General features: G+C 39.4%; 1 protein-coding gene across 2 annotated transcripts in view; it reads left to right on the forward strand.

The window, feature by feature from the left end:
* EIF4E3 (eukaryotic translation initiation factor 4E family member 3) overlaps positions 1-7,796 on the forward strand; it is a 35,903-nt gene extending 28,107 nt beyond the window's left edge. For both annotated transcript variants that reach the window (XM_030570042.1, XM_030570043.1), the window contains 4 exons: positions 607-667; positions 2,592-2,658; positions 4,848-5,003; positions 6,004-7,796. In XM_030570042.1, the coding sequence (XP_030425902.1) occupies positions 607-667; positions 2,592-2,658; positions 4,848-5,003; positions 6,004-6,050 (331 nt within the window). In that variant the 3' untranslated portion in view covers positions 6,051-7,796. The remainder of the gene's footprint in view (positions 1-606; positions 668-2,591; positions 2,659-4,847; positions 5,004-6,003) is intronic.
* The last annotated feature ends 6,087 nt before the right edge of the window (positions 7,797-13,883 follow it).

Below are 13,883 nucleotides of genomic sequence, written 5' to 3' on the forward strand. Positions count from 1 at the left end.
AACACTAATTCAAGTTTATAAATTAGCTGCAACAGAATGATTGGAAAAGGCTGTAACTAATAACTGTAGCATTATGAAGCATGGTTTAAAAGTGTTGTCAGACCTAACCACAGATTACTTGATTTTTTTTTTGAAGGGAAATTAATTTCCAGTGATCACAAAACTTAACTGAAATATGTACAAGCTCCTGTGTTCACTAGCAAGAACCTGAGAAGAAATGAAATGCCAAAATATGAGATTACCACAATAAGCCATGAAATGTTTTGTGGTCATGTGCTCTCTAAGAATTTGCAGCCATTTCAAAGGTGACCTGTGACCAGGGAAAATAAAATCATTTCCTAAGAGACACAACGTAGGAGAGGGATTGGATGTCGACAGGTGTGCTTCACATGAACAATGAATGATTTCTCTCTGGTGTCAGAATTCCTAGCACAAGCCTTGTTACCTGGAATTAGTGCTCAGATTTTAAATGGGACTGTCCTGGAAAAATTAACCCCATAAATAAGTTTCAATTTGTATCATACTATGAAAAGCACATTGTATGTAAACTTTACCTACATGTGGATTTGAGTAGTTTGTTTTCTTTGACATATTTCCCACAACCAGGGAAGAGGAAAGTAATGCCAAAGGAGGTATATGGAAAATGAAGGTCCCTAAAGAAAGTACGGTATGTAATGTCAATTTCTATCTGGAAATGACTAGTCAGGGTTTCAGCTTAATCTCCATATATAAAATGATGAAGATTTTGTTTATAAAAATTCCTTTTGTGGAGTTCTTAGTTTGGTTATTGAACAGTGTTGATTGTTGCCAGTGCACCATTATAAAGTCTAACACCTTTTATGTTAAGAAGGTGAGAAAATTTGTTAGTGTAGATCATTCAGTACTTGATTTTTTGCTTATAACAATATTTGACAATATTTTATTAATTAAATAAAAGCTGTAGTTAAAGGTTTCATATAGCATCTCTGTTTGGCAGACATACTATTTGGTAATTTTTAACTTCCATATCAAGACTTGATGTATTCACTTACAGATACGCAAGATAAAATTTAGCAATTGTTATTATGATTGAAAGTTAATAGTTAATAATAGCTGGAGCAGCAAGGATTGCCTAGTCCTGCAAAACTGACACATGTGAGTAGCCCCAGAAGAACTACTTGTGCATAACAATACTCCTCTACATAAGTGTTTTAGGAGTAGGGCCGAAATAGTGAGGATCACACTGTGCCTATCTCTAGCCAGTCATGTTCTTCACTGCCATAAGTACTAAAAGGTACTGCATAATAATATTAGTTTTTCAACACACCAACTAATGTGCTTTTTATTCTCATAAGCCAGATCCTGCAAACATTTTTTACTGGATGAAATGCTTCCTACGCACAAGGCCATAGGACAACTCACAGTAGTGTGTTTATGCCTGGTGGCTTATGTTCTGTGCTGGTAATGAGAGTTTGCAAGATCAGTCTCTACATTCATGTATGAATTGCTCCATTGACAGAAAAATACATCATGTCAAAGATTGTCAGATTGACATCTTCAGACTGCATGTTGTTACATGACCTCCAATTTATCTTTCCCTACTATAGATTGATACAGGACTTTGTACTGGCTGATAATGAACCAATGAAATGTTTTATCCTAATTCTTTGCATCCTTAAAGGTGGATAAGAATGTTCAGAAACAAAGTGAAATTTTTCTTGGCTCATTGTGTTTGTGCTTTGTGGTTTTAAACTTATTTTGTTTTAATTTCTTACCATTTTTAATAGTACTGAAAAGCACAAACTAAATTGAAATAATAGTGAGGTTTGTTTAAAAGCAGCATATGCAAAAGTCATTGTGGCTGTATAGACAAAGATAGATGTTGCCATATGCTCCAGAAATAATATTATTTCCCTGTAAGCACACACCTTGGAGCATATTATTGAATTTATTAGCCCAGAGTTGCATATGATCAGCAACAGGATTCCAAGTTTTGAATGCTCTTTTGGCTTAGATAGTAACAAATGTCAAAAAGGAAATAACAGTATCATCTGTCTAACATAGCCAAAGACAACTGTGTGAGATACTTTTTTCATTATTATTATAATTCTCTAGTTAGCATTTGAATTTGTTGAAAGAAACTTTTTTCATAGTTAAAGGAAAATCAAGACATAAGATTTAAATATAAATTCATCAGTTTTTCTAGTACAGATTGGTTCTTTTCTTAAAATGAATAGTACTTATCTTTTATAGAAAGAAGTGTTCACAAATGTAGTTTAATGGTCTTTTATCTTGCATAAGCAGGAGAAATACTTGAGAGAAATCTACTTTTGTACTTTTACATTAATGAACCTATTTAGGTTGAATCCCAGACAAAAATTTAGAGAAGGTAAATTTATATTTAAATATTTAATAGAAGAATGTCAAGTTATGCTACTTATTATAAGTATTATAAATTTTTTCTCCAACTCTGTGGTAAGAAAGAATATAACATAAGATGCACTTATAACACACACCCTCAGAAACTGCCCTCAAGACTGAGCAAGCAAACCTAACACATACACTGAAAGATCAATAACCTAGAATAATAACTGATTTTTTTTTCTTGTTAGTCTGCAGTTTGGAAAGAGTTATTGCTGGCAACTATTGGAGAACAGTTTACCGATTGCTCTGCAGCAGGTAAAGAGATCATTTTCTTACAGTGCTTTCTTTTTATTTCTTTAGATTTATTTTAAGCCCCTGTCCCAAGCAGTAGGTTCTTGTTCAAAATATTAAAACATCCAACACCTAAAACTTTTGGCACAGCATACAGTAACTCCTCACTTAAAGTCGCCCTGGTTAACGTCATTTTGTTGTTTCGTTGCTGATCAATTAGGGAACGTGCTCATTTAAAGTTGCGCAATGCTCCCTTCTAATGTTGTTTGGCAGCCGCCTGCTTTGTCCACTGCTTGCAGGAGGAGCAGCCCCTTGGAGCTCGCTGGTGGGTGATTGGAACAAGGGTGGACCAGCAGCCCTCCTATCAGCTCACCTAAGTTCACTGTGCAGCAGCTGCCCAGCAGGCTAGCAATTGAAGCTGTTCATCCCCCCCATTGCCATGTGCTGCTTCTGCCCTCTGCTTGGAGCTGCTCCCCGAGACTCCTGCTTGCTGTGCCGGGGGAAGAGAAGGAAGAGGGGGACTAATGTCAGGATGTCCCCCTTCCCCTTGCTCCTGCACCCGACTTACCCCATCTTCCATAGAGGAGGGGGGACACAATCTTTAACATATTTATCCTTGCAACACCTTTGTGGGATAAGGAAGTACTGTTTTCCCATTTAACAGATAAGGAATGGAGCCACAGAGAGGTTAAATGATTTGCCCAGGGTCACAATGGAATTCTGTGGCAGAGCTGGGAATGACCTGGGCTCTCCTGAGTGCTAGGTTAGCACCCTAATCAGTGGACCACCCTTTTTCTCATTTGATATCACTTGATTCAAACTAGTTGTTAGTGTTAATTTTACACAAAATTTGTACTTGAAATATGTTGCCTGTTAAGTGGAACCACTAAATTCACTCAATAAATGATATTGTTCAGATGCAATAATTGAATTACCATGTTTTCAAACTAAATCTAGTCCCTAAAAATATACTTGAGATTGCATGCTTTATTTGGGAATGGACTGCAGAGGGCTTGTGAATGTAATCTTGCTTAAGACATATAATCACATTTTACATATTCCAGTCATCAAACACTGGTAGAGGTCTGTGTCTGTTTCAGAATATAAGGCTGAGTTACAGGAATTGTCCATAGTTATTGGAGAAGGCAAATGCTTGGCTAACTTGTCAGTCCATTGAACTAGGAAATAAATGCTCAAAAATTGTTACTAAGCTAACTTTTCTGTTTGATCAAGGAATGATAAAAAGATACCTTTGTAACTACACTTATATGTCCTAAGCACAAACATCTGGTTAGACATGTTTATTTAATGCCCTGAATATTACATTTTGAAGTAGTTCCATTTCTGATTTATCGTTCAGTAAAAAAGAACTTTGGTTTCTTAACTCCATAATGCAGTTCAACTAAGACCTTTCAAACAGGGAATTTCTCTCCAGCCTGATCAATACAGTAGAGCAGAAAAGTAATATTTGCATATCTTTTTGGTGTGTTTGGCTTGGTTGTTGTCTTGAATTTTTTCCAGCAAGTGTTTGTTGAGCTAGTATCACAGATAATATACTTCTCTGACTGCTTGCACAACATTATAGGAAACAGAATAAAGGTGACCCACATCCTTCCACAGTAAGAAACTTTTTAAATCTGTGTCTGTTCAGTCTTATGCTTAGTTAAGCTGACATCTTACATATAATTCTATGTGCAAAATTCTGTCCCAATCTCAGTGATTCAGCAGTAGAGCACAGAGGTCTGAATACTGGTAGCAGCTGTGTGAAACTGACCATAGACTTGTTAATTTCATTGTGCTGCTGCTTGAGAAAACTGTGTGGCAGCCCTATTGAAGCTTACATTCTGGAAACGTTACTGTCTCAGTCTCCATCACACTTTGAAAAATAAAGCTTCCCACATCATGATGACACATTTTTCAGTCCCTCAGCATAAGTTCCTTATATTACTGCAACAAAGAATTAAAGCCATAACTACAGATTGTTTATGAACTGTACCATTTCACTCTGAAGTACTATTTATAATCACTGCTTCAAGTTACATATGGTTTCTACACCGGTATTCCCTTCATTCTAGACTGCTCTTTTTCATTTTTTCATTTCATGTTTGATTTTTTTTGTAAAAAATGTTCCACAGTAGCATAACTAGCCAGTATAGATTCTTTTCCCTTTTTAAAAAACTGATCGTTTGTTCAACGCTTCTTCCTCTATACAGATGACGAAGTAATAGGAGTTAGTGTTAGTGTTCGTGACCGTGAAGATGTTGTTCAAATTTGGAATGTGAATGCATCTTTGGCAAGTGAAGCAACAGTTTTAGAAAAGATCTATGAACTTCTGCCACACACCTCCTTTAAAGCAGTGTTTTATAAGCGTAAGTATCTTGTCAGTTTATTTCCTCATAGCAGGATTTCCAGTTTTTGTTAGCAAAAGTCATCATAGATGAGATGTGTGCTATAGGATAACCTTGTTGAGTGACTGACTGACTGAATTTTTAGCATTCCAACGTTTAGTATCTCTTGTTGCATGAGGATTTTTTACTTTCTAATTATTGGAGCTTTTTTTCCCCTCTGTACAAAATAGTGAGGATGGCTTTCATAGTTAAGTTTTAACAAATTGGTTTGTCAGATTTACAAGGGTTTTTTTGGTTTGCAAATGAAATAATAAAAAAAATGCCACATAACCCTCAAGATTGTGAGTTATTGTTAAGTAATATATTTATTGGTATTGTTGTAGCAACTACAGTCAGGATTGGGGCGGGGGGCATTCTGCTAAGCTCTATATAAACACACTGGTAAAAATAGTTGTTGTCTTTTCTCTTGTCCTCCCTTACCACTCACCCTTATTATTATCTTCTCTTGTTCTCATCTTAATTTAAACTGTAAGCTCTTCCAGGTAAGGACTCAGGGTGAAATTCTTGCCTTTGAAGTTGGGGTGCTATTTTGCTAATTCATGGTGCTGGACTGGGAAGGAGAAGAAAATGGGGGGAATCCCTCCAGGGGTCTGATCCAAAGCTCATAGAAGTCAATGGGAGTTTTGGATCAAGCTGCAGCACAAAAAAACTGAAATTTTCTTAGGACCTGAGATAGCAACTCACATCCATATGAGTAAGAGTTGCAGGGTCAGGCCTGTAAGTACAGTCATGTTAGATCTTGCATTATGCCTTAAGTGTACAGGCATTTGTAACAAAAACCTTAATGCCTTAACTGAAACAGACTATTTCTTACTAACAGTAAAAGCAACAGTAGGAATACTTTTCATCCATTAAAATATACCTCAGTTCCCAAATCTCCATCCCCTAGCATCTTTTTACTTAGTACTTGTTCGTATAGTCAATGTAAAAGTTGAGTTTTTTTCCTTTTTTCCCCCCTTAGCTCACAGAGAGCATCATGCTTTTGAAGGAGGACGTAGAAGACATTAACTGCACCCTGTAAAAAACTCATACTTTGTAGTCTGACTTTGGGAAGTGGTCTAAGCAGGGAGATGGATGGGCAGAAGCCTTGCAGAAGCACCACGTCTGCTGGTCATTTTCAGTTTGTTTCTAATGTTTTCAAATTGGGCCATTATTACTCAAAATGAGGAAAATGGTTGTCTTGATTACTAAACATGGTGCTCCTTCCTTTTTTGGCTTTGTACATTCTCAGTTTAGTTTCCTTGTTGGGGAAAAAAATATATATTTTTGGCCACTTGTTTTTCTTTCATTCAGACTGTATTTGTATTTCTGTTTCATTAAATTTAGTAGACCTTCCTTTCTTTTGAAGTAGTTGTACTCTACTTAGTAAAATGCAAATATGCACAAACATGATCTGCTGCTTTTTCTAGATTTGCTGTACATAGAGGAATCCTGGCTTGATCAAACATGTGTTTTCAATATTTGTTTTGAAACATTCCTATCATATTAAGATTTACTCACTCTCTTTGTCCCGAGAGAGAGAGAAATTGCACTGCATTATTCTAATATCAAGTCATGTGGTCCTGCACTGATAATAGCACAGTTACTGTAAAAATAAATAATAATCACTGAATGAGATCTTGCAAACAAAGAACACATTTGTATAGGGACTGTCTTAAATTCTGTGAGTTGTTAACCAGTGTTCGATTTTAGCTATCTCAAAACATCTTATTCAGCCTAGAAGGAGAGATCTTTCAATATTAAACCCTTCACCTCATATTTTAGAGGAGATGATATTTAAATAGTTTTGTATGCTTTCTTATGAAGTTTTTCGGTGCACTCACTAAAAAAAAGTTTCACAAATCAATTCTAACACATTTTACTAAATAGATCATTCTGTCACTGTGTTTTGATCGTATTTGGCCTCTATCTGCACCCATAAAGGTCAGTACCAAAACTCCTGTTGGCTTCAGTGCAAACAGATAACCCCTACTGTACTTAGTTTCAAGCTATGGTGGCACCTTAAGTGAGGTTGTTCTTAATTTAGAAAAATGAAGTTGATTAACATTTTACAGCATGAATTGAATATTTACAATGTTTAACTCCAAGTGTGTTTTTGTCTATATTAATTATTGGAGGTTTCAGTATGTTTTATTATAGTACCAAAGATTTATTGAGTTAGTTCTTTTTACTAAAGGAAGCTACGAAGTAGAAATGAATGCATACTCCACTGAGTATTACTGGATTGGTGTGTTTGTTTGGAAATTGTTCAGATTGCACTGATTTTCACATATTTAGTATATTAAGAGGCAACCATTGGAATTAATTACATTTATAAATAAAAATTCCCTTTGAATTTTTTTTACATCATCATTTGTATTTATGAATTGTGCAGTTAATAAGGATTATTAATTAAACAAAATTTTTCTAAAATCAAATGACTTGCTTCAATAATTGCTTTCTAAAATTATGTTACTAGAGCTGCTTTCTTAAACTATGTTTGGATGAAAATTTACCTCCAAGAAACTATACATCTAATCCTGAACATACACTGAAATATTTATTTTTAAAAATTCAAATATATTTTTTTTGTTAAAGTATGAAGAAAGGGCATGTTTGATTAATCTTTATCAGAACTGCTCTTGTATATTTTCAGTAGTAAACCTGATTGAGGATTTTTTTTTATTTTGAAAGACTTGTATTTCTTTATATGTTGTATTAAACTTTGCATGTAGTTTGATGTTCTGAAATAAAAGCAGAGAGACTATATGCTCATCTTAATGACTTGATATTTTGCTGTTTGCATGGTTTCAGTGTCTCAGAATATGAAATGTACAAGTTACTGTTGTTTGTCTAAATGAGCTTTGATACCTGTGCCATTCTAAAATCTAGTTACAAATGGCAAGGATTTCCTTCCATTAAGTTGAATTAGGAACATATCCTCTCTTGGTTACCCCATATCTGTCTGAAATCTTTAAATTTGTTTCAGCAGTTTTAAAATTCAATATTTAATTTACAATAGACTTCAAACTAAAGAAGCTGTTTAAATTATTTTTAACATTTCTTGATAACACAGTAGCTTTAAAGAAGAGACAGTGGGGAGCCAGGAGCCTCCAGGCAGCACCTGGACTCTCTGCAGGGACTGGAGATACTCTGGGCAGCAGCTGGGGGTCCGAGCAGGGAACTGAGGGGCGCAGGCAGCAGCTGAGTGGGGAACTGGGGCTTGGAGGGAAGCTGGGCTCTGAGCGAAGAGTGGGGCAGCTGCAGCATGGCTGGCAATGGGGAGCCCGGGGGCAGTCAGGCTCTAACTGGAGCCCCCCACCCACCCTGGTGACAGTCCCAGTTTCTTGTCAATCTCATGGCTGCATGAGATTGACCAGAATGATAGCCACCATCCAGTATAAGTAATGCAGTGACTCCACAGACACTGAATTCTAACTACGCCAACATAAGCCCTACACCTCTCGTGGAGGTGGAGTTGTGTTGGTGTAGTAGGGCACTTACATCGGTGGGAGCACGGCTGTAATGTGCATACTGCCATAATTACGTCGACATAAACTGCCTTATGTCAACCTAACTCTGTAGTGTAGACCAGGCCTCAGTCGAACGAGCTTACAGAATTGGAGTCGATTGGTCTTTAGTTCAGACTGATCTAGCTGATGTTTTCTGAAGTATGTTACAGTAAAGCTCAGAAAAGTGGACACTCTGTAAGTGCCATAAGTATTTTTCTGTAATGTCTTATTGTACCTAGAGATCCTGCTTCACTGAACGCGATTAAACGAACAGTGCACTGATGTAAAATAACCCCAGACTAGTCAAAAGGATCTCAAAATAGACCACGAACAAATTCCTAGTAAAACTAATTGCCAGTTCTGATAGTACATCAGCTAAGTATTAATAGCATCAAAGATCTTCTATAAATATTCCCGAAAAGGAGGAAGGGAAAGAAAAGCAAAAGAGTTGCTGCTGTTGTCAGGAGGTGATGAATAGTTGCCTTCTCTGGGAACTGTTCTTACCATCTGAGTAAGAGGCTACCACTACAGCCTCCAACTGAAGAGAAACCCAGGAGCTGAGCATCCTCTGGTAGGGTGGGAAGAAGAGTAGAGCTTAGCTAGGGAGTAGTTACACTGACTGGAGAAGTGCGGAACCAAGTGCATAAGGCAGGAAAGGGGAGCAAGGTGGATCAGTGTTGTGACTGCTGCGTGCAGAGGGAACAGAAGCATGGATCTCCTGCTGGCATGCTGCTGAGAGTAGGGGAGTGGGAGAGAGAAGGGGAAGGCCCTGTGGCCTGCTGCTGAAGCCGAACAAAATGGGCAGGCAGGCGAAGGAGTTGCACTGAGGAGAACAGAGAAAAAGGGGTGAGAAGAACAGCCTTGGATGATTACTTTTAAATATAATCAGTTGTGGTAGTTGCCCCAGCAATGGGTGGTGGCAGGGACTTGCAAGGGAAGGTTGGCCCCTCTTGAGAAGCTGACCAGGCTCTCGCAACATGTGATGCCTCCTGCTCTAGAGCTCGCCTGTTGACCGTTAGTGATGCATGAGCAGCTCAAGAAGTCCCTGTGTGTTATGCTTGAGGTAACCGGGAAATCTGCATAAACTCCAGCCCACAGGAACAGGAGCAGCCAAAGCAGGGCCTACTGGATATCACACCTCTGGGCATTCCGGGCAAAGCTGTTGGAATTTCAGGCTTTCTCTGCCCTGTGCTGATGGACAGTCTGCTCCAACCCTCCCTCATCTCTTCACCTCAGCTTCACTCTACTCCTACCCTCTTCTCTTCTACCCTGTCTCCCACCTGCTCTTCACTTCTCTTTTCTTTCCATTTAGCTGATCCCCTCCTAAGTAAACCCCACCCATCCCCAAAACCGTGGACTCCTGTGACATTTGCTGCCATCACATTGCTCACTCTGCTTGTTACAGCTCTTCCCCCACCCCGTGTGTATCTTGACTACTGTAGACAATATGGTCTCAGTGTTTCGTTGTAGTTGCCCATCTGCCTGTATCCATCTGTTGTCACTTGTACACACAGACCGTCTTTTTGTTCTCTGTTCAGCACCTGGCACGATGGGGTCCAGGTCTCTGACTGGGGCTGCAGGTGCTACAATAATACAAATAATAAATAATAATGATAGGCATTTTCCAGGGGACCAAGAGAGGCCCAGCGGTGCTGGTTCTTAGTGGGAGCGTTTAAAGCGGATGATCATCCTGCTTAATGATTTAGTGATGCGTGGGATTTTTGGTGTTTGTCTCACGCTTGTTCTGACTGGGCTCCTCAAGCGGCTTTCAATCCTCCTCTGCGGGGATACGTGCAGGATGAGGATCATTGGCTTTCCCGCTGTCTTACGCTAGCTGTTGTTTTGTCCCTTCCACTTTCACAGCTATATTGGCGGCTGGCCCACTGAGCCATGTGCCAGTGGCCAGGCTCTGAGCTGTGACTCTGGCAGTGCTTCCTCCCCACTTCCAGGGCCTCTCTGGATGGGCTCTTCAGCAGCATTACTGCTACTATGGTGACTGTTAATTGTGAGTTTCACTTCAGGGGGCTGAAACACTGTCTTCTGGGGCAGCCTAGTTAACAGGATTCCACTGTAATAAACAAGGAGCAGTTTCCTGAACACAACTTATTTGATGAAATCTGTGAAGACATAAGAATTAATAAGCAGGAAAAGGCCACGTTGCCTCAATGCCTCAACTCCCAGCTTATCATTTATCCTTTAATCCTCTCTTCCTCTAAACATATCTAGCTGTGGCTGTTTTATGTATACTTTCCCAGCAATATTATTTGACAACATATTCCCCCTCTCCTGCTGTTGGAGCAGAAGCTTTGGTATGGATTCGTCTCAGCATTTTAAATGGTGCTTGGGTTTTGAACAAGTTATTCTTCCTGCATCAACTGGTATCAGTTAACCTCTTTGTTCACTAATGTCTTGATGAGCAATATCATTACCAACTGGATCACCTTGGTAGCCTTGTTATGCAGTGGTACCTGCAGCCAGTACTACCACTGGCTCTTTCCTGATCTCACAAACTAAACAAAGTCAAGCCAAGTACTTGGCTGCCAGTCCTTTATCCAGTGGATTGCAGGAAGTTGTAGAGGGTATTTCTCTTTCTAAGTTGGTGCTTAACCAACGTCCTAGCATGGCGTTAGAAGGCACTCCAAGTCACTCCAAGGAGCTATTTGCGTGATCAGATGTTAATACTGAGAGATGTATTCCTGGTTCAAAAAACCATGACATTTTTTGCAAAGTTAATGGTTAACCCTAGTGTTCTAGCCAGATTTCAGTTTGAATAACTGCATTTTGCTTACCCCATTTAGTGGTGGAGAGAGTTTTCTCACGCGGTTAGCACTGAAGTGTTGTTGTGCAGTGTTGTTTTGCACTATGGAACATTTTACTCATCTCTAGGCTCAAACCAGGTGACATGATTCCTGTATGTAACTTTTATAAAGCACATTAAATTCTCTTCAGCAGGAGCGCTACACTTCTGCGGTTATCATGGATTTAAACAGGACACAGCTGCATACTGAGACTTGTCTCCTCCAAGTCAACTCTCTCAAATGTTGTGCTGTCTGTTTTTTAACACAGGCTTCTGCAGACTGAGTAATTTGTATGGGAACAGGACAGTCACAATATTAATGGCGCTAGATGAGTGGTTTCCAACCTTTTTTTTAATTTGCAAACGCCTAGTATTTTTGAATGGAGGTATGGACCCCTTTGGAAATCTTAGACGTAGTCTGTGGACCCCAAGCAGTTTGTGGACCACAGATTGAAAAGCACAGTTCTATGGTAACGACAACCTTTCACAGACCCGTTAGACATAGCGTGCGGACCCCCAGGTTGAAAACCACTGAACTAGATTCTAGCATTGTTTGCAGAGTTGAGACATTTGTAGCAGTTTGTGTATATCTTTTCCTAAATAATTTATGATGGGGGCGGGGGCGGGAACTAACCAGGCAACAAAAAATGCACTTTACTATTGCTTCCGCCGATAGTAGAGGATCTGGTGCCGAGGAGAGAGAAACCAGCTCATCGAAGGAAGAGTATGTCAAAGATCAAAGCAAGCCTGTCTTAAAGTCCACTGTTCATATTTTCTTTGATCGGTCTTTCCAATATTCTTAACAGGCATGCTCAGGACAGATCTCACATTGTCATTAGCACCAATTAATGAAGCTCCGCTCCTGTACGTGATGGATACAAAAGTACGACAGCTCCTAAAGGACTCCATCAGTAAACTGCTTCTTCCACTTGATAGGTTTACAAAGCGGAACAGCCTTCGGATTCCACCTGCTGCAGGATCAACCAGAGGGTTGTGAAAGAAAAAGATCTGGTTAAATCACGCAATTTTAAGTGGCGAACGTTCCAAACACACTAACTCTTATTAACATTCTCATCTCTACTTAAATGCAACACTGAATTATTATTTTTTTTTAAGGAGAAAATGAGTAGTTTTCAGTTGGAAAACTTCAGGTCTTGATCGTCTCCTTTAATTATTTATCCTAGGGTCGGAGTGATGAGGAAATTAGAGTTAAAAAATAGCAGGAGATCCCTCATTTTGATTAAAAAAATATCTCCAGTCTTAACGGCACTTTAACTCTGACAGGTCTCATAACTTCCTAATTTGACACATTAAGGAAGAATGAATTACGTCAGAACTCCCAAACAACTCGAGACAGATTTAAAATATGCTGGGAGGCAATGAGTTTACCTGTCTGTACACGCAGTTTCCAAAAAACAAGACCCATCCTTCCAGTTGGGCTGCATAGCTGTTCAGCTTCTGCTGAGAAAAGGTGCACGTAGATTGGAAACTTCTAGGGGTAGGGACCATCTTTCTGTCCTATATACAACGCCTAACACAGTGGATTTCTTATCAACAACCAGGACTTCTAAGTGTTACCACATAGATAATATGGTATTTTCATTGTCCTATATTCACAGAAATGTTACTGTTATGTGTGTGGGAAAGGATTACATACATACATAGGCATTAATATTTGGCTTTTTGGTATTGCATTTGCATGGTCATTGCATTGTTTATGGACTCTGTATGTGCACAAAATGGACTGTAACAGTGAGCTGAGCCAAACGTATCTGTCAAAGTACAATGAAGTCAAAGTACGCTTCATTGTACCGCATGCACAAAAGGTACCGGCATTTTTAACATTCTGCTTTCAAGGGAGATTGTCCAGTGAGTGATACAAGGTTAGACTATGTGGAGAAGGCTTATGAGAAAAGTGAGGTAATGTTCATCCATCAGTGGTGGTAGTGAAGAGTAAGAAATGCTACTGTCCCTCAAGTAAGTAATCCTCAGCAATGACTCTAGCACCCGGCTCCATTTAAAGCAGCAGAAAGCCTGACCAGCAGTATTTCATGCTTTACTGCTGCCCAATTTCCTTTATCAACCCTTCTCAACTGTCTGCTTCTGTATCAGCACCCACAGCTTGTTATCTTTTGATGGAGCTGGCTAGACAAAACGGTTTCTGCCAGAGCGGCTCTCAATAAAACTCCATCAGTCTGTGAGCCAGGACAGACTGACATCAAAGAACCAAAGTAGGCATCATCCATCACACACAACAGCCTGGAGCATGTTCATGCTCCTAGTCTGCAAGGAAAGGCAGGGTTATCATGTCATAACTGTCCTACTCAGATCTGAACCTTAGAGTTCAGAACATGAGAAGCTAGCATGAAACCTCCAAACTTAATTACCAGCTTGGATCTGATATCGCTGCCACCAGCCAGAATTCCAGTGTCTGGCTCACTCTGGTCTCCCCAAAACCTTCCCTGCGGAACCCCCAAGACTCGGATGCCCTGAGTCTCACCACAAAGGGAAATAACCCACTTCCGTTCTCTCTCATCCCCTCCAGGGGTTCCC

This window comes from Gopherus evgoodei, chromosome 7 (assembly GCF_007399415.2).
Source record: "Gopherus evgoodei ecotype Sinaloan lineage chromosome 7, rGopEvg1_v1.p, whole genome shotgun sequence".
Taxonomy (NCBI): Eukaryota; Metazoa; Chordata; order Testudines; family Testudinidae; genus Gopherus; species Gopherus evgoodei.